Raw genomic sequence first — 17,611 nt, 5'->3', positions numbered from 1 at the left:
ATTTCACTGATGTTTTTAAGGAGAATTACAGAAAACTCATCAAGGACTAAACACAAAATATGCCTTCATGGTTTTTTTTTTTTTTTTTTTTTTTTTTTTAGTTTGTTTTGCCTTTCATGGTTGTGTGAACGAGTCCTTCTCTGTACACCAATCCAAAACACCGTCAAGATGAACAATGACAAGAAAATCTCACTTGGGTTAGAAGATGCCAGAGCCGACTGAGTATGAACACTTGGGTGGGTTTTAAATGGAGGCCTCTGCTCCCACGAAATCTTAACCTCTGCCAGAGTTTAGGACATTTCAAGTGGAGCCTGGAAGGGCCAATACCTCCCCAATTTTGGTGAAAATAGGAAACAGTATTTCCAACCCCGCCCCTCCTCCACCGGTTCTTGGACACTTAAAAAAAATTGCAGCCAGCTCTACTTGAAAGCATATAAATGGAGGCACAGAAGCCTATGCTCGTTAGTATGAATTAGCCATCTCCCGACCTGGAAATAAAAACCAAAAGGCAAAACAAGAATAAAACCTGACAGACACACTCCTATATTTACATCCAGCTATGTACAATTCAATAAATTAAAGTTTAACTTTCTGAGCGGTCATATTCCACCTATTTACAAGAGATATCAAATAATTACATAAATACTTTGTCCAATAGTCGTGTTTCCTCTTTATTATTTCTTTTAAAACCTTGTTATTGCATATACAGTTAAGAGAACTAATGGTCCAACAGGCACACGAAGCCCTCTACAGCGCTTAGATAAAATAAACTCAGTTGATTTCATTCCCATTGCTTCCCTTTTATCCCCACCCCGCCCCACCCCCCACTTCCTCGGGGGTTGCCGATTGGAGCAGGGTTGAGGCTGACAGGGTTTTCGTTGTTTTTCCGTGAAAGCCAAAAAAACATCCAAAAATAAAACCCAGAAAACTGTAACATGCAAAAAAGACCGGTATCCTCCTTTAAAACTTCACGATATTAAAAAGACACAGGATTCCTTTAATATAGACCAAGCAAGGACAAGGCCTTCTCCCTTCCTCAGCAAGGGTACTCAGCAAGTGATTGAGTTTTCAGTCTTCAGAGACAGTTCCACGGGGACTTCATTTGTCCCCGTTTGGGGTTTGTTTGTTAGTTTAGGGAAAAATTATTTTTGTTTCCACTTGACACACAAGGGGGAAAGAAAGAGATTTGGGTGCAGTCTCTCAGACACCCACTCTCCTGGCCGGCCTGATTACCTTGTTCTTCAGCCCCAGCTTCCACAGCAGCCTCCACAGAAGTCATTCTAGACACAAAAGCCAGTTTGCCCTCCACCCCCACCCCCGCGTCTCAATGCAACAGCAGCCTGTTTCCACAGCTCAGGAAGACAAGGCCTGTGGTTCTTTGGAAGGAGCGTGGAGCTCCTTCCCAGACAAAACTCAAAGGATGGGTTATCACCCCACGTGGAAGGCCTGTGGTTTATTTTAGGTCCAACAAAGTGCACTGGCAGATTTGACCGATCTGGAATGGAGAGACCTTTGGGGGGAGCATTTTGTTTTTGTTTTTGTTTTTGTTTTTGTTTTTAAGGGGACCCGCTGCAGGACCTGTCCGGCTTGGCTTCCAAGCCACTGACCAGCCGCTGGATGCTCTGCAGTTCACTGGTAGCTGCCTCCTTCTCTGAGCAGAGTTTGGGTGACAAGGACACTGAGCTGGAGGACAGCGTGGAGGAGCGGCTGTTCAGTTCCGACCCCGAGTCCACAGCCACCGAGGCCGGGCTGGCCGCCAGGGCGGCTGCCTTGGCGTCTAGGGGCCCTGCGGCGGAAGCCATAGATGGCAACGCAGTGGCCAGCAGGCTGCTGCTATCAGGTACTGGAACCGGGATGGAATATGGACTGTAACGCAGCCTGGGGCGCATGCTGTTCAAGTTGAGGAACGGATGGCGGTGCACGGAACTGGAGGCGGCCGCTGAGGAAGCCGCAGCTGCAGCTGCCATGTATGTGTAGGGGTAAGGAAAGAGGCTCCCAAAAGGCGACATGGCCAAGCCCTGGGGAAGGAAGAGAAGAAACATAGGGAGTCAGAGAGTGGGGGACCCCTCTCACCCACCTCGTGCTATCTGGGGCAAACCACCTCTCTTGGAGGAGTTGGGGGCAATACTTTCCATTCAGCTCTGTTACCCTAGGCTACAGATCCCTTATATGTTAAACCAAGGGGTTAACATCCTGGGAACTTCGTGGCTATTAAATCTTCTGCAATATGTCATCCATGGTGCCTGACCCTTGGGCCTATTAGCAAGTTTCCATGAGGGCCAACAGCTGCACCTGTTGAGTGGACTCCGGGAGGGCCTCCACCAAAGGGACTAGAGTTAAACTCTGGTGCACACATTATCATAAAATCTTCAATTTTACCCTTCTAGATCTTTCCCAAGTTGGAAAAAAATAAGGATGATATGAAAGGAAATGGAGGAGGGGTGAAAAGGTGTTAATTATTAATAAAGACAGCAAGCACCCAGCCTCTGAGGCTGTCTCTCACTCAGGTGGGAGACTGAGGCAGATCAGGGAATGGGAGAGGAACCCATACAGAAGCAGAATTTGCATGCAAGAGCCCAGGGTGTGTCCTTTGCCTGGAAAAAGTCTAGACTTGTCTGTTCAGGATGACCCTCCTCCACCTGTCACCTGCCTGTCTGGGGAGACCAGCCTTGAGGTAGGAGGGTTGGAAGTAAGTTAGAAGCTAGCCCGTTTTGTCTCAGCTTCCTCCTCCCCTATGGGGAGGGCTATGTGCCTTTTGGCTCTGGCAAGGGAGACGAATGTGCTCAGACAAAACAAAAGGTCAGAATAGGGCGAAAAACCCCAGAGAGGCTTCCCACCGGGTTCAGAGCTTTCTCTTCAGCCCCTTAGTGCCGGGGCACAGCTGTCTGAACCACACACACAGGCCTGCCACAGCCAGTCCCCCTCTCCTTTGACATTTCCCACGTGTGCACAACCCATTAACCCTTTGGAGATAGGCTGTCCCGCTGGCCTGTTTGGGGTGGGGGTGGGGAGAAAAGCTTTGAACTAGGTGGAAGGCTGGCTGACTCCAGACCAAATTCTCACCCAGGGAGTCAGTCACTTCCCCTCCCCACACCTCAGTCCGTTCCTGGGGGAATAGTGGTTAGGAGCCTCCAGAGAAACATGTTGGCTCAAAGATGAAATCAAAGAGTCCCGGTGAGTCAGACAGGCTCAAGCTCTACTGGGGGGGGGGGGGCAGCTGTGTGACCTGAGTCAAGGGATTCAACATCTCTGGGCCAGAGATGATACATCAAATGATTCCAACTTGTCACAATGTTAAGTAGTGTGGAATTTAGCCATGCCCAGACTAACCTACAGGAAGCAGTTTAAGGGGGACTTTAGGGGGTGAGGTGGTCACGATGGCTCAGTGAGATAGTTGCAACACCCAGCAAAGGGTCAATAAAATATTCTAATGGTTACTAGCATGAATCACTGCCTTAACGGTCCTAGGCAAGGGACTGACTGGGACTGAGAGACACTAGAGTGAGGTCAAGGATGGAAGGTCAGACAGGAATACCTGGGAGGCCAGAACATGTTGTTGAAGATGGAAGGGCAGGGTGGCAGCCGAAGCCCCGGACAGTCCCTGCGCTGCGGCAGCGGAGGCCATGGCTGTGGAATCCAGGCCCGAGACTCCGGTGGATGCCCCGGAAACTGTGGCCAGCAGGGGCCCCATGCCCGCAGCCATGCTGGAGAAGGCGCCGCCCATGGCGAACTGGCTGGGGTGCAAGAAGAGGGGGTGCCCGTTGAAGAACTGCTGGCCGGCTAGGCCTGGGGCAAAACCCAAGCCTGGAAGGGGCCCCTGCGCCAGGTGCGCGGCGGCGTCGGTCTGCACTGACAGTGGCGCGAAGGCGTCCTTGGTGGGCAGTGGGCGCGCCTCATCCACCTTGGCAGCGCCTGGACCTTCGCGTCCGGGGCTCCTGCGCTCCTCGGCTCCCGGGACGCGCGTGCTGGATGAGATGGTGGCCGGGCTGTGGCGCGAATCTGGCGATGCCTTGTCCAGCCGCGCGGTGTCTCTGGCCCGGCCGGGTTCCGCGGGGAACAGTTGCGCCCTGGTGGCCGGGCTGCCCTTGTCTCGGCCTGGCTCCTCCGCGGTGGTGGTGGAAATCTTAGCAGCGTCGCAGGCCTCGGTGCCGTGCTCCTCCTTGCTTTCGGCCTCGGCGTCACTTTCGGCTTCGCTGGGACACGCATCTTGGGGAAGAGAGGAAAACGCCAGGGGAACCGGCGGTGAATCTTGTTTCCTAGTTTAAACTCCACCTCCCAGCCCGGCGCCGTGGCACAACTCCTGGCATGCCAATAGTGAGGCATCGAAGGTACAGCCTGGAGTGAGACTATCTCCAAAACAAGATTCCCAATGGGCCGCTTATTGGTTGTGTAACCCCGACTCAAACCACTCCCAGCCTCCGTTTTTTCCTCTCTGTAAAATGGGAATGATGCAACACTTTTACAGTTAAATTCAAGAAACATCACAAGTGTTAAGACAGGGCTCAACCTCTTCCAGCCAGGCCCCCAATGGACAGCTTTTCTTATTGTAATGATTCTCCATTAAAACAAAACAAAACCAGAAAGAAAGCTACAACTCAGTCAAAACTTTCTCTTGCATTTCTCCCATTGGATTGCAAATTCGCTTTTTAAAGATGAGACCTCAGAACTCTGCTGGAATACATTCCTGTCACCTTCAGAGTCTTTGGCTGGGGGAGCAAGGGAGGTCAGGCGCTTCCACAAATTTGTGAACGTTTTGATTTGTTTGGAAAGAATCCTTACATCTGAATGGGCACAGGCAGAAACTAACACCGCCCCCCCCCCCAAACACACACACACACACAGAGTGGTCTATGTTCCCTCAGTTCCTACAAAGATGGGTGGTGGACAATCAGATCTTATTTATTTTAGTGTCTCTTCCACCACACCCTCCTCTGTGGGTGTCCTACCAGACAAAAAAGAAAAATGAACCCCACTTTATGTTAAAAGCTTAAGTGGATTGAACACATAAAAAAAGCTTTCCATTTTATTTCACTTTAAAAACAGGTTTCTTCCCGTTGAGAGCTGTCTTTCTAAATAAATGCTACTTGCTCTTTAAACAGAAAACTGGCTCAAGATTCAAACCACTTTTTCTACCCCTACCCCCACCTCCCTAAGGGCTTCGCCTCCTCCTCCAGATCAGCTGTGGCTTTTTGTCTACCACCTTCCCTGCACCAGGTGGCTGAGAATCCCTGGCCTTCTCCCTGCCTAACACATTCTCACTCAGAATTCAGCTGGAGGTTGACCAGCACCTGAATACTGTTGACTGGAAAGAGAAGACAGAAGGGAGTCGGGAATGAAGGACAGACAGTGCTTCAGGTGCTTTGTGCAACTGCCCTTGCCAAGAGGACAAGGACACACACACACACACACACACACACACACACACACACACACACACACACACACACACGGTGTTCTGGGTTCTCCTCTGCTAGCCCCACTTTCAAATGACTCTTGTCTGCAGACTCTAGAAGAACCTACTTAACTCCGAAGTCAGTCTACTGGCTCAGGACCTTTCCTAACTTCCAAGGCCTCAAGGCCAAGAAGACCTGGAGTCTAATCATCACAGATTAGATGCCAAGCTTACCTTTGAGGTTGGATGTCCCCACAGTAGACACAGCCGGAGAGGAGGCCTGGGCAAAGCAGTTGAAGGCTGCCTGCTCACTGGAGGACTCGTCTGAAGTCCCAGTCTCCTTCTTGTGTCTCTCATCAAATACCCTCATGGATTGCAGGGTGAGCTGCTTTCTGAGACAGAGGCCCACACCCATCGTTAGAGAATGCCACATACACTTCCCTTCTTTGTTTTCTTCTCCCACTTTCCGGAGTGGCACACACCTCACCCCCTACCCAACATGAAGTCTACAAAATGTGCTGGGACCACGCAAAACAGACCCCAGCATTGTTCGTGACTGTTTAACTGGGAGGAGGCCTATGCATTAGGAAAGAACTTGGCCTGGGAAATCTTGTTTAAAACCCTGGGACAGAAGCTAGAGTTGTCCTGTCCAGGGTCAGTGACACTACTGGCCTTACAGAGGGATGGTGCTGTGAACACCCAGCCCACCAAACATCTGCATCGGCAGGAAGCAGTCATTACATGGTACATGCAACTATAACCTGTTTACTAACACATTAATTGGAGTTTACACTTATTTCAATGTTTGAAATCATTTTTAATGCTCAGCCCCAGAAATAAACTTTAAAAATTGGTAGATGATTTTTTTTTTCTGGACCTGTAGAAAATCTTCTAAAAGGAGCGTGGGGTGCACAGGTTTTTCTATGGTCTTGCCACTGTCTGTCTATTTAAAGCAAAAATTGATACAGAGATCCAGAAAGGAAGGAGGGAGGGAGGTAAAGCATCCTGTATTTCACAAGGGGCCTCAGCTCCAGTATGGTGCTATTTGAGAGAGGAAGTTGCAAAGACTCTGGAAGAATTTGTGAATGGCTTGGTCCCTTCTTGGGTCTTGCTCAGGACAAATGTCAATTAACTAACAATGAATAGGCATCCCTATTACCTGTTACCCCTGAGACCATTTTCTGGCCAGCACTGCAGTGTAGTCTTAGTTCCCTTAAAGACAACAAGTAGCATAGAATGTTCTCTACCTGGGCCATAGAGCAAGAAGGAAGAAGCTGACATCCCCCATCCCTGACATACTTCCCAATCCAAATATTATACATTTATAATACTTTCAAGTTCAAGCCTAAGAAAACAATTTCCCCCTATTATCCCTGAAATTAAAGTCTCACTCAGCTCACCTTTTTTCTCTCCTGCCATTTCCAGTGTCCCGAAAACCTTTTGCAAAAGGATTGTTGTCTATTTTTAACTGAGTTATCTAGAGAAAACACAAAGCAAGACAGACATTAGCTTCACTTTCTAGAATGTTCTAAATGTGCCCCCCCAACTCCTCAGTCTCTCCTAGAAATATGACTGTCCAAGTAATCACAGGAATGGACCAAGTAAAAGTGAGAGGGAAGATAGGAAGGGGTTGAAACATCAAGAGATTGGAGTAACATTTAATGTTTTTGGGAGCCAAGCAAGGATTCCACACTGAGATTATCCAAAGAAATTCTTTCCTTTGGACAGTTTAGATTTAGAAACGAGACTGTCCCAATGTGGCCAAAAGGCACAGTCTATGAATATGAGTTAGTAAGCTTGTTTTGATTTTTTTATATAGCACAATTAATTATGAAGTATGCTAAAATGCCATTTCCTGCTGTTTTCCAACCACTGTCTCACACACACACACACACACACACACACACACACACACACACACACACACACACACACACACACACACAACACACACACACCCTATACACAAAAACCTTTTTTGTGAATCTAATAAAATTAATTATGGGGTTTCACTACCTTGCACTAGAATGACCCTCCCCCCCCCACACACACACACCAGGCAAGAGAGGAGGTGAAGGAATTATAACACTGAGGACTTAGTGATTTCAAAGGTATGGCCACTGGTAGCATTTGTTTTCATTTGTTACTTTTGTCCCCCTCCCCCTCCACCACCACCACTATTAGGCAGAGAAGGCCCTCAGCCTCTGATTTATTTAAAACCATTAAAGTAACAATGTAACTTTCACAGGATTCTGGGTCTAGAAGAGTCAGTCTGCTTGAAGAAAGATTGTTATCTTTAAACTCTAGTCTGGTAGAGAAAATATGTATCCAGTGACTAGGAGGTGGAAACCTGGGTTTTGGTTTGGGGTTCTGTTATTTAAGGATGTCAGACATCAGGTTTTGCATGAGGCAAGAAGATAGTGGTGACTTTACATTCAGACTAGGAAATGTGAGGATCAGTGTCCACTGGGACCAGGGACTGACCATGAGTTCAAAGTACAAGGTGTTGCTGGGTGAAGTGGCCTCTCCCTGAGGTCCAGAGCTCAAGCGAAGAGCCACAGGGGTTCTCAACCCCTCCCCACCCACCCACAGCTGCCATGCTCCATACTGGTGAACCATCTCTAGACACTCTTTTCTGGGCTTGTGTTCAGTTTCCCAGAATTCCCGGCCAGGAGAACTGCAGACTCCAGGTATAAGCCCTTTTTAGTCCCCAGCTTCAGGCCCAAGGAAGAAAAACTTTAAGCTAGTGACTATGAGCTAGTGACTATTCCCACCACTAAGTGGGAAGTCTCAGACAGCTCAATCAATATAACCCTGCGTTAGGGTGTAGTTTTATACACCGTTACCATTATCAACAGCAGCAGCATAAAAAGTAATTAAAACAAATCATGTATTCAAGATTTTTGGCTATGAGAGGAGTGCCAATCTCTACTCAGAGTCTCCAGTCAGGGTCCCAGACTTTTTTCACCTTAAATTGCTACCTGGTTACTTCCAGTACTGGTCTCTCTCTCTCTCTCTCTCTCTCTCTCTCTCTCTCTCTCTCTCTCTCTCTCTCTCTCTCCTTTCCTTTCCTCCTGAAGAGGATGAACTAGGAAACACCAGGAGACAAGCCCCTGGGGCCAGGGCAGTGACTGGCCTGAATAGCAGTTTTAAACAAGCATCAGATTCCCAGATGGGAGGAGAATTTTGCCATGCCCCCTCCATTGTCCCCCCCCCCCAAGGAATTAGTCCTCTCCCTAGAAGGTCAAATCACACAGGGACTTTTTGTCCAAAGTTCTAATGACTTTCTCAGTGCTAGCAAGCAAACTTAATGGTAGATAGAAATGCCCTGTGGGTTACCTTGTCATTTTGGTAGGCAGTCACGGCAATGAATTCTGTTTCCGGGAACAGGTATGTGCGAAATGTACTATAAGGCAGTTTCAAAATATCATTGGCTCTGACGATGTGGAACCGGGGCTGGTACTTATGCATAGAGTTGAGTATGGTCTGTAGAAGCAGAGAGAGGGGGGACACACATCCAAAAAAAAAAAAAAAAAAGAAGAAGAAGAAGAAAAGAAAAAAGAAAAAAGGAGGAAGAAGGAAGAGATAGAGAAAAAGAAAGAAAGAAAGAAAGAAAGAAAGAAAGAAAGAAAGAAAGAGGGGAAATGGTTTATTAAGACAAATGAGATCTTAGGTCCCTTGCCAAGCTGACATTGTCCCCACTGCTGGGTCCAAAGCCCACCTCCTTGGGGTACATTTCACACCACAGTATGTTATTTTCTGGAGACTTCCAAATTGTTCCTCAGCTTCTAAAGCGTGCCTCCCACCCCACCCTCACCATCTATATATTCATTCGTACCCTGAACCCTAGCCTACCTGGGTCCCAAAACTATAATTCCCCTGCCAGGTTGCGTGATCGCTTGGGAAGGCCAAAGTCTTGAAAGATAGAGAAAAACATGCATTTTAATTTACAAAATGATTCAGTACTTTAAGCGCCCACTAATTGACAAGCCCAATCCACTTAAGGCCTTGAGAGGCCGCGCTCTAGAGAGGAATATTTATGCCCTAATCAAATCAAGGGCTTCAAATGCAATCCCTGTCCGCTTTAGATATTTCCGAGCCATTCACGTCTTCCTGGGCCTAATCTTTCTGCTTATTCCTCGCTTATCACTTTGTTTATTCTATTGAAATGCTGAGGAGGGGCAGGGAACAGGCAAAGGTCCCCAGGCCTGACTTTCACAGGCAACCCAAGTCTCCGTAAAGTCGCTAAGAACATTCACTCCCCTCTCGGAATCTACATGCGTTTCCCAGTACACACAGATCACATTTTTTTTTTCAACACCAAAGGTTGAAGCTTGTTCCTACTACACCTGACTTTCACCAAGCCCAAATCACTTTTAGCAAAAGAAAATACACTTTCAAAAATGCAGTCACAGCTTTGGACTAACCTAGTAAAGGCTTTGAACATTTTAAACTTGCCCAAGATAGGACATGGCTGATTTCAAAGAAATAAAATAATTATTCCTAAGCAAAACAAACCCTGTCCAAGTACAAAACTTTAAAAATCGATTCATAACTTGTTCTTAGTATTGCTCTACATATCTAGGTCCAGCACCTACTCAGGACCTTTGATTGCTAGTCAGGTAAATTCTTCTAGAATGTCAGGCCTTCCAATATCCAGGGAGCAAGATCCTCCCTCCCACCACCCCCACCCACAATCCACTCTGCAACTAGGTTGCAAATTGTACAAAGTTGGCTCTATGTGACAACCAGTAGCCAGAGAGGAGCCTGGGCCCAAATTCAGTTTACCAGTAAGCCATACCTCCCAGAGTCTTACTGATAGTCAATGAAACTTACAAATCCGTGTTTATCCGATATGTTGTTGGTGAGTTTCAGTTTGTGGAAAGTGACGACTTTGGACATCCACTGCTCCCCCGTAGCAGGGCTGTCTGGGTGTATGTACATTCTCTTTGGCATTTCGGGGTCTGCCTTACCGGCCACCATCCACCGAGAATTGTGAAATTTATATCGACAGTCATCAGCAGCTATAATGTCCATCAATAGGATATACTTGGCCTTTTTATCCAGCCCAGAGCACCTCACTTTAAATGGGGGGAACATTCTCCTACAAAAGCAGAGCACAGGAAAGGGAAATAGATAAATAAGATGGGGTACAGGGCTCAGGACCTCAGACTTGGCACCATCTAAAAGCATAAAGCTTTCTGCCCAGACCAGGGAGGCGACAGGGCAACTGTGAGTAAAATTGTTTACTTCCACACTGACATTAAAAATGCCCAATTTCCCACTGCTTTCCTATACCAAGCCTCAAATCAAATCAATTACAGCAACCTCTTGTCTCTAAAAGGACCTACTATTTCTTTAAAATGCACCCCCCAAAAAAAAAAACTCATGTTTGTCTGTGTGACTGTTTAGATTGATTGCTCTCTGTAAAGAGGAATGAATTCTTGCCTAAGTTTTGTCTTTCTTTCTTTTTCTGAATGTATTTAGTTTGAAACAACTAGAGGTAGGGTTTTAAGAAACAGTGGTTAATAAAGGTTAGGATTTTCCACCCTCCCATTGATGAGAAACATTAAAGCTTATCGAGGAAATAAATGCCCAGTTGTGGACTGACTGGTGAGCCCGAGGCTGGCGACGTATTACAGTGAGTTCTCAGAACGGAGGTTGGAGGCAGACAAGCGCTGGGCCTGGTAACCCATCCGTGATTTAAGCTATAAACCGCATTCCTCTACTCTGTAGGCCACTGCAAGATCCTGCTGTTTAATTTCACAGAAGTGCTGGCTTTCTGTACTTTTGACTTAAAAGGAAGTACTCAGTTATGAAAACCGACTAAATGTTTTGTGGGTTGGAGAAAGATCTGATGCCAAACTTTGGCCTCAAGTAGTTTGGAGGGAGATGGATAAGTGGGGGTTTTATTTTCGTGCCCTTTCAACTGGTATCCTGATAAACCTCAATGCTACAGACATTTTCTTTTTTCTCAAATCAGTGGTTTTAAATGTTGGTCCCAGGGTCCTCTCTTACAAGCTTGTTTGGTCACTTAAGGACACTAAATGTTATGTAAAATAATACTATTCGAGCTCAAAAGCAGGGTTCCTCAGGTCTACAAACATAACCTTAATTATCAAGAGTGCCTGCTCCGTTCTCTCTGGGCTTGCAGACAAGCAAGATGGCCATGGGAAAAGAAACGCAAACGTCCTTCGCTCCTTCGCCTTCCCATTGATTTCTCTGTCCCAGACCAGTCAGGCTTAGGCCGCCTTCAGCCCCAGAAACTAAACTGAAAGACAGAAAGGGCCGGAGGAATCCCCACCGGTCTCCCATTACCGTACAAGAGGGGCTTTAAGTGTCTATCCTGGGAACAGACAAAAACAAACAGAAATAAAGATATTTCACAATGGCTTTATAAACGGGCTTTCAGGAACAGGGTGCTTTTCTCCATAGCTGCAGAAGTCAGTGTGTGTCTCTTTCAATGGAAAACACCTTCTATTCTGTACAGAACGCGGGATGCAGGTCCCAAAGAACCCCGCAGCGGGCCCAGGTAGGCTGAAATTTCCTGACCCTCGGGCAGGGCCCAGGAGTCTCTACAATTTTTATTTATTTATTTATTTATTTATTTGTGGTGGTGGGTAAGTTTTCGTGCCAAACGTAACAAACAGGCAGAAACTACTGTTTTTAAGAGACAGACCAAAAAAAAAAAAAAAAAGACACGAAAAACTTCAGATGGTTTGAGGGGGAGGGGTCCCCACTGATGTCTTACCTTCCCGACTTGGTAATGACCATCTCCGTACCCCGCTTGTGAAACTGGTCCCAAAGTTCCTTGGCCTCCAGGTGCACCTTGGGGTCATCTTCCACGGCCTCTTCAGGTTCTATGGTCTTCAGAGGCCTCAGATGCGCCTGGGGTCCCAGGGATGAGAATGGAATGCCGGTCTCAGCGGCCCCCACCAACTGATCCATGATGGGCTTGGCCAGGGCTCCCGGCAGGGAGAGCGCCGCGGCGCCGTTGGGAGGCAGCGTTAGCGCGGGGAAGAAAGGCGGCTGGTGGCCCAGCACCGCGCTCATGGCGAAGTCCGGCGCCCGATGAGGTAGGAACGGATGATAGGCCATGCTTGTCCCAGGGATAACCGGATCTCTCATGGAGAGGCTCATCCACTCCAGATAGGGAACCAGTCCGCAGCTGCTGGCTTGGCTCCGCTTTTGTTTTTGCTTTTCAAAAACAATAAAAAAATTCAACAGCAACACATAGTTTTGTTTTGTTTAAAATAAAGAGGAACAAATTACAACTAAAGCCTTTGAAAGGGAAGGGTAAAGTGTCTTTGGGGAAAGAGAATGAGTCTTTTAAAGAGGGCACGGCGACAGATCAGGAGACATAGCCTCTGCAGGGGCTGTCCTGGTGCGAGGAGTGTGTTTGAAAAGCCGCTCCTGGAAGTCGGTTTCAGTAGGGCGAGCAGCAAGCAGGGGCTCGACTGGCGCCCGAGCCCTGTGGCTTAGCTGGAAATAGACACACAGCCTTTTCCCGGGGTGGCTCCCCGGCTCCCACGCTCTTTGTTGCCAAAGCGCAAGGTTCTCCGAGACTTTTTTTTTTTAAACCTTTTTTTCGTCTCCTTCCCCCGCCCCCTAGCTCTTCTCTGGCTTTCTCGCAGGAGGCGTCTTAGTTGAGCTAGATAGACTCTGGCTTTCACAGTGAGCGAGATCAAGGGGGAAGGAAAAGTCTCTCTTAGAAAAAAACAAAAACAAAAACAAAAACTGATTTAAGCCCCTTTCCAGCGACGTTATCAAAACGGTAACTGCGAAGCTGGCTTCAGTTCGCGCTCCTCCTCTTCTGCCTGGCTCCGAGCTGCGCGCAGTGTCTGGGTGGCGATCCGAATGGTGCCTGCGATCTTCTGCCTCGGGACTCGGCTGTCTTCCTTGTGCTAAAAAAACGTGAGCGAAATCGCTTTCCTAAAAATAATAAATTAAAAAAATCAGCGTCCGGGCGCGCAGGGCGAGGGAGGTTCGAGAAAACGGGTGCAAAAAATAAAATAAAAAAAATAGGAAAGGAGGGAGAGACGGGAGTGATTGGGAGCTGGAGTAGGCGAGTAGAGGGAGGGAGAGAGAAAGAGAGAGAGAGCGAGCACCTCGCCACCCTCCTCCGCCTCTAGAATTCCCCGGGCGTCTGCTCGGCGGCTCTGGACGGTCGGGCTGTGCTGTGGGCTGCGGGAGCCCGAGGCTTGTTGATTGGCTCTTTGACGCTTTCGGACCAATTGTGTGGCTGCATAGGCGTGGTTTTCACAGGTCGAGTGCTGGGGGAATAGAGCCGAGTTATAAAAAGAAGGTGTCGGAAACTGGAACGTCGCTGCGCCGCGCGGTACTACGGCCTGTCCTGCGTTTATGTCAACATGATCAGAGGGGAGGGCGGGGAGCCACCAGGGCGCCGCGCGCGCACCAAAGTCGCCTCTAGGTGGCTGATCCAGAAGAGAGTTCGCAGTAGTCAGAGGAGCTCGCCCCAGCTCCTTCTCAGCTCAGCCTACGTCTGAAAGGCCTCAGCCATCCAAGCCCCGGGGATCCGGGGAGGAGGCAGGGCCAGGGAGGAAGGGGGAGGGAGCGAGGGCGGGAGCCAGGCAGCCTGCCCGGCAACCGAGGCGCCGGGCAGGGGCGCTCGCCTCTCGCGCGCGCTCTGAGCGCTGCAGCTCTAGCCCGCAACCGCTTCTCTGTGCAGATCTGCAGCTTCTTCCCTTTGACGGCCCCGGGCTAGCCAAGCCAGCCGCCGAGCCTCCCATACGGCCAGTGCGCGTGAACAAAAGCTCCCCGCTTGCGCAGCTATGCAGCCCCACGTGGAGACGCCCAGCCGCCTCTAAGTCAAGTCCTTTAGCTCTTGCGCCTGGGTGCTCTGGCTTCCCGAGCCACCGGCGCATGGAATCTCACAAATCTTTTTCTCTCCCCGGTGCGTGCTCCCTGCCCGCAGCTACGTGCAAAGACCCAAACGCCCCCTGGGTATCTGTACCCGAAAGCGCGCCAACACACTGGGACCGAGCCCCACGCGGAAAAACACACGCAAACACGTACAAGGCCTGAGCACCGGCCCAATCTAAACTCGCTCTGAGATATGGACTCGGTTTTTGTTTGTTTTGCTTTTTCGGTCTTTTAAAAATGCATTTACTGACCCTTTTGAGCCCAGTTCCTCTTCCATTCGGATTGCGGATACCGGTGTTCCCCCCGATGGGGGTGTGGGTGTAGAGAAAACGAAGCCGCTGGAACAAGTGAGTGCAGCGACTGTGGGCCTGGTTCCCTCAAGCCCCTGTCCTCAACTCCCCGCCCGCTCGCCGGGGAACTGCGGACCTGGGCTGGGAGAGTTGGTTGCGGGAGGTGCTCCAGCCTGGTATCTTCCTCAGGCATCGTACTTATCTCTTGGTGCCTCAGTTCCTTCTCCACCCCGGGAATTTATCTTAGCGTAAGTCGGGAGCGAATTTGTACAGCACACCGTGAAACGCACCCCTCTACTCCAAAGGTTGGGAGACTCGGGTCCCTGTTCATCCCAGGGTGTGGAAGAGGGCAAACTGACTGATGAGACTTGAATCTGGTAACCCTGTTACCGCAGCCCATGCTGGGGTCAGAGAACTCCCCCAATCCACAGTACTTGTTTGAGGGTGGAGGAGCTAGGCCACCCCAGTTTAAGTGGAGGGCAATCTTAGTAAAGTTTTTCGTTTTCCTAGGACAAGACCTTCTTTGCTAGGAGAGGGAACAGAAAAGGGGCTGGTTTCCGGGCCTAGAGATGAAGCTTTGGGTGTTTGTGTGTGGACCCTTTGCTCCTAGAGTTTCCCTTTGACGATATCCCCCACCCTGCACTGCCTGTCCAACTGCAAGTCCGATCTGGCAGCTACTGGGTGAATGGGCAGTTCCCTCGCCCAGATAGGAAAGAACATTTGAGGCCACTAGCTTTACCAGTCTCGCATGCATTGATGTACAAGGTTAAGAGCATTCGGCGCCAGCACTAAGCTTTCTTGATGAGGCCAATGAGAATAGAGTCGTTCTGTGAACTTGGTCTGACTAGCCATCTCTCCCCTTTCTTTCCCCTTCTTAGCCTTCTGTCTCCGTGTGTCCACGGTTGAGAAAGAAGGAAGAGGGAGAGAAACGAAAGAGGAGGCAGTGGCTCATAACACCCCTTTCCCGTTCCCTGTTGCAGATCACCGAGTGTGCAAGAGGCCAGGCCAGGCCCCTCTCTGCACGGGCCACCGAGGTCACCGTTGATTCTCTGAAAGCAGAAGGCTCCCCTCCCCCTCTGCGCCTTGCCATTTTAGCCAGAGCAGCCCCTAGAACTGAGAGATCCGCTTTGCCAGCATTGGAGGGTTAATTTCTGTGCGCCCGCGTGGAGTGCAGGAAAATAGTTGTGGAATTGCGGTGTGTTTGACCCCCCCCCCCGGTCACCCACGCAGTGCCCTAAGGATCCATGGGCTAGCCAGAGAGACCTTGGCAACGGATACCCAGCATTTTGGCCTCGGGGTCTCCTCTGCAAACGCGAGGCGAGCTCGCTGACTTTGCATGCAAATATCTGGCCTTGTTTTTTGGCTCCAGCATGGACCGAGAACAATTTCTGACCCTCACGTCACCCCCCACACAAACACCCTTCAGTCGCCTATTTTGACTGTAGCTCTAACTTAACCCTGGGGTCACCCCAGTTTGCCACTTCTGGCTTCCACCCCTCACTCCAGTGCGCTAGGAAAAGGGGGGGGGGTGTGGAGGAAAGTTTGCGGGATTCTGAATTGAAATGTCTACATGTTGCTAATGGTCTACAAACTTCCGCCAATTACGACTGACCTCCCAGACGGTGCCCCTGGAGGCTCGTGTTCTGTAACGGAGGCCGCGGCAATGCAGGGATCAAAAGCGGGAAGGTGCGAACTCCTCTTCGTCTTTGCGTGCCCGCCGCGCCCCCCTCCTAGTGGGTGATAAACCCACTCTGGCGCCGGCCGTGCGCAGGGTGATTAATTTGCGAACAAACAAAAGGGGCCTGGTGGCCACTGCATTAGGGTTAAACATTGGCCAGCGCCTTCCTCAGGCTTATGGCAGGCCGGGCCTCCCGAAGAAGCCACAAGGTTAGCACGCCTCGATCTCCCTCGTGAGCCTCCAGCTGCTGATCCTTGGTGCCGGTTTCTTCTTTCTGGACTCCTTGATTGAATTTAGCCAGTCTTTCCAACAGACTGGAGAACTGGGTGAAAGCTTCCAAGCTTTCTAGGTGTCCCTAGAAGAAATGTGCCCCCACCTTTTGCAAAATGAGGATTTTTTTCCCTCTTTGCATATAGGGACTGTGTTTTGAACAAGATAAAAACGTTGCGATGCCTGAAGTTTCTGAGGAAAGAGAGACCAGCTTCAAAGTGGGAGGGGGGACGAGACAGGAATCGGCACCTCAGCCAACTGTCTTAGCAGGCATCAGCAAGCAATATTCCATTTTCCCTGTGGCACCTCCTTCTCATACTCTAAAGGGACAGACACACTGACCCTTTGTGACCGAAAGGTGTTTATTTGAAATTTACAAAAAAAAAAAAAAAAAAAAAAAAAAAAAAAAAAAAAAAAAAAAGGAACGGAGAGGGAAAGGACATGGTGTGAGCCGGGCGGTTGGCTTTGATAACTTTTGCTTCCCTTGCGTGAGGTTTCGTGAGAGACACTGTTATGCCCTCTTAAACATTCGCCCTTGGTCCACCACACAGCTTTATTATTGAACGTCTTGTTGACAGGAGGGCATGGAGCTTCTCCTGAGGCTCTGAGGCCTGATTATGAAATTGGGAGAAATAAAGGTATTAAATTTACTGGGAAGGTGTCTTGGTAGTCAAGTCTTGGTGGTGGAAGTGGCTATTTGGGGCCTGATACCCTGGCTGATTTCATCCTGGGATCTCAACCCCTTTGACACTGAAGCACTTTGAAACTGCCTAGAGCAGAGTATAGGATTTTCAGTCTCCTCCCGTTGGAGGCAGGGTTTCCTTGTAGTAGGGTTCAGCCTGGCCTCTTTGGAAGCCCTGGACTACCTTAACCCTTCTAGTCTCCTCCCCATCAGAACCACTCCTACACACTGGCCTGTCTACCTCAATTGCACACCTTTCATCTTAGAGGAAGCCTGAATTCACGTCTCCCTTAACTCTGGTTCCCCAAAACTTGCTGGGAAAGCTTGGCTGTCTCTGAGCTGGGTGCTTGGTCCCTTTGAGAAGGGTTTCCTTAATTTACATGACATGTTGCCAAGGCAGAAAACACCTCTCTTTT

General features: G+C 49.2%; 1 protein-coding gene across 2 annotated transcripts; it reads right to left on the bottom strand.

Moving 5' to 3' along the window:
- Positions 1-1,556: 1,556 nt before the first annotated feature.
- Positions 1,557-12,532, bottom strand: Tbx3 (T-box transcription factor 3). Of its 2 annotated transcripts, XM_027414165.2 has the most exons (8): positions 12,144-12,532; positions 10,229-10,496; positions 9,248-9,307; positions 8,732-8,878; positions 6,793-6,869; positions 5,627-5,784; positions 3,536-4,206; positions 1,557-2,018 (listed from the first exon to the last, which is right to left on the bottom strand). In XM_027414165.2, the coding sequence occupies exons 1-8, from the start codon at positions 12,530-12,532 to the stop codon at positions 1,557-1,559; spliced, it is 2,232 nt and encodes a 743-aa protein (XP_027269966.1). The 2 variants fall into 2 exon arrangements, with proteins under 2 accessions (XP_027269966.1, XP_027269967.1); XM_027414166.2 differs by lacking the exon at positions 9,248-9,307.
- Between the last annotated feature and the right edge of the window lie 5,079 nt (positions 12,533-17,611).

Source organism: Cricetulus griseus, chromosome 4 (assembly GCF_003668045.3).
Source record: "Cricetulus griseus strain 17A/GY chromosome 4, alternate assembly CriGri-PICRH-1.0, whole genome shotgun sequence".
Lineage (NCBI taxonomy): Eukaryota > Metazoa > Chordata > Mammalia > Rodentia > Cricetidae > Cricetulus > Cricetulus griseus.
This window is presented reverse-complemented; position numbering and strand designations above follow the sequence as displayed.

Excerpts from the sequence above, each read along its gene's own strand:
- Tbx3 (XM_027414165.2), bottom strand. The coding sequence starts at position 12,532 with ATGAGCCTCTCCATGAGAGATCCGGTTATCCCTGGGACAAGCATGGCC. Across the intron at positions 10,497-12,143 it reads GTCATTACCAAGTCGGGAAG|GAGAATGTTCCCCCCATTTA; the intron begins GTAAGACATCAG and ends CTGCTTTTGTAG. Across the intron at positions 4,207-5,626 it reads GGGGACATCCAACCTCAAAG|ATGCGTGTCCCAGCGAAGCC; the intron begins GTAAGCTTGGCA and ends CTCTTCCCCAAG.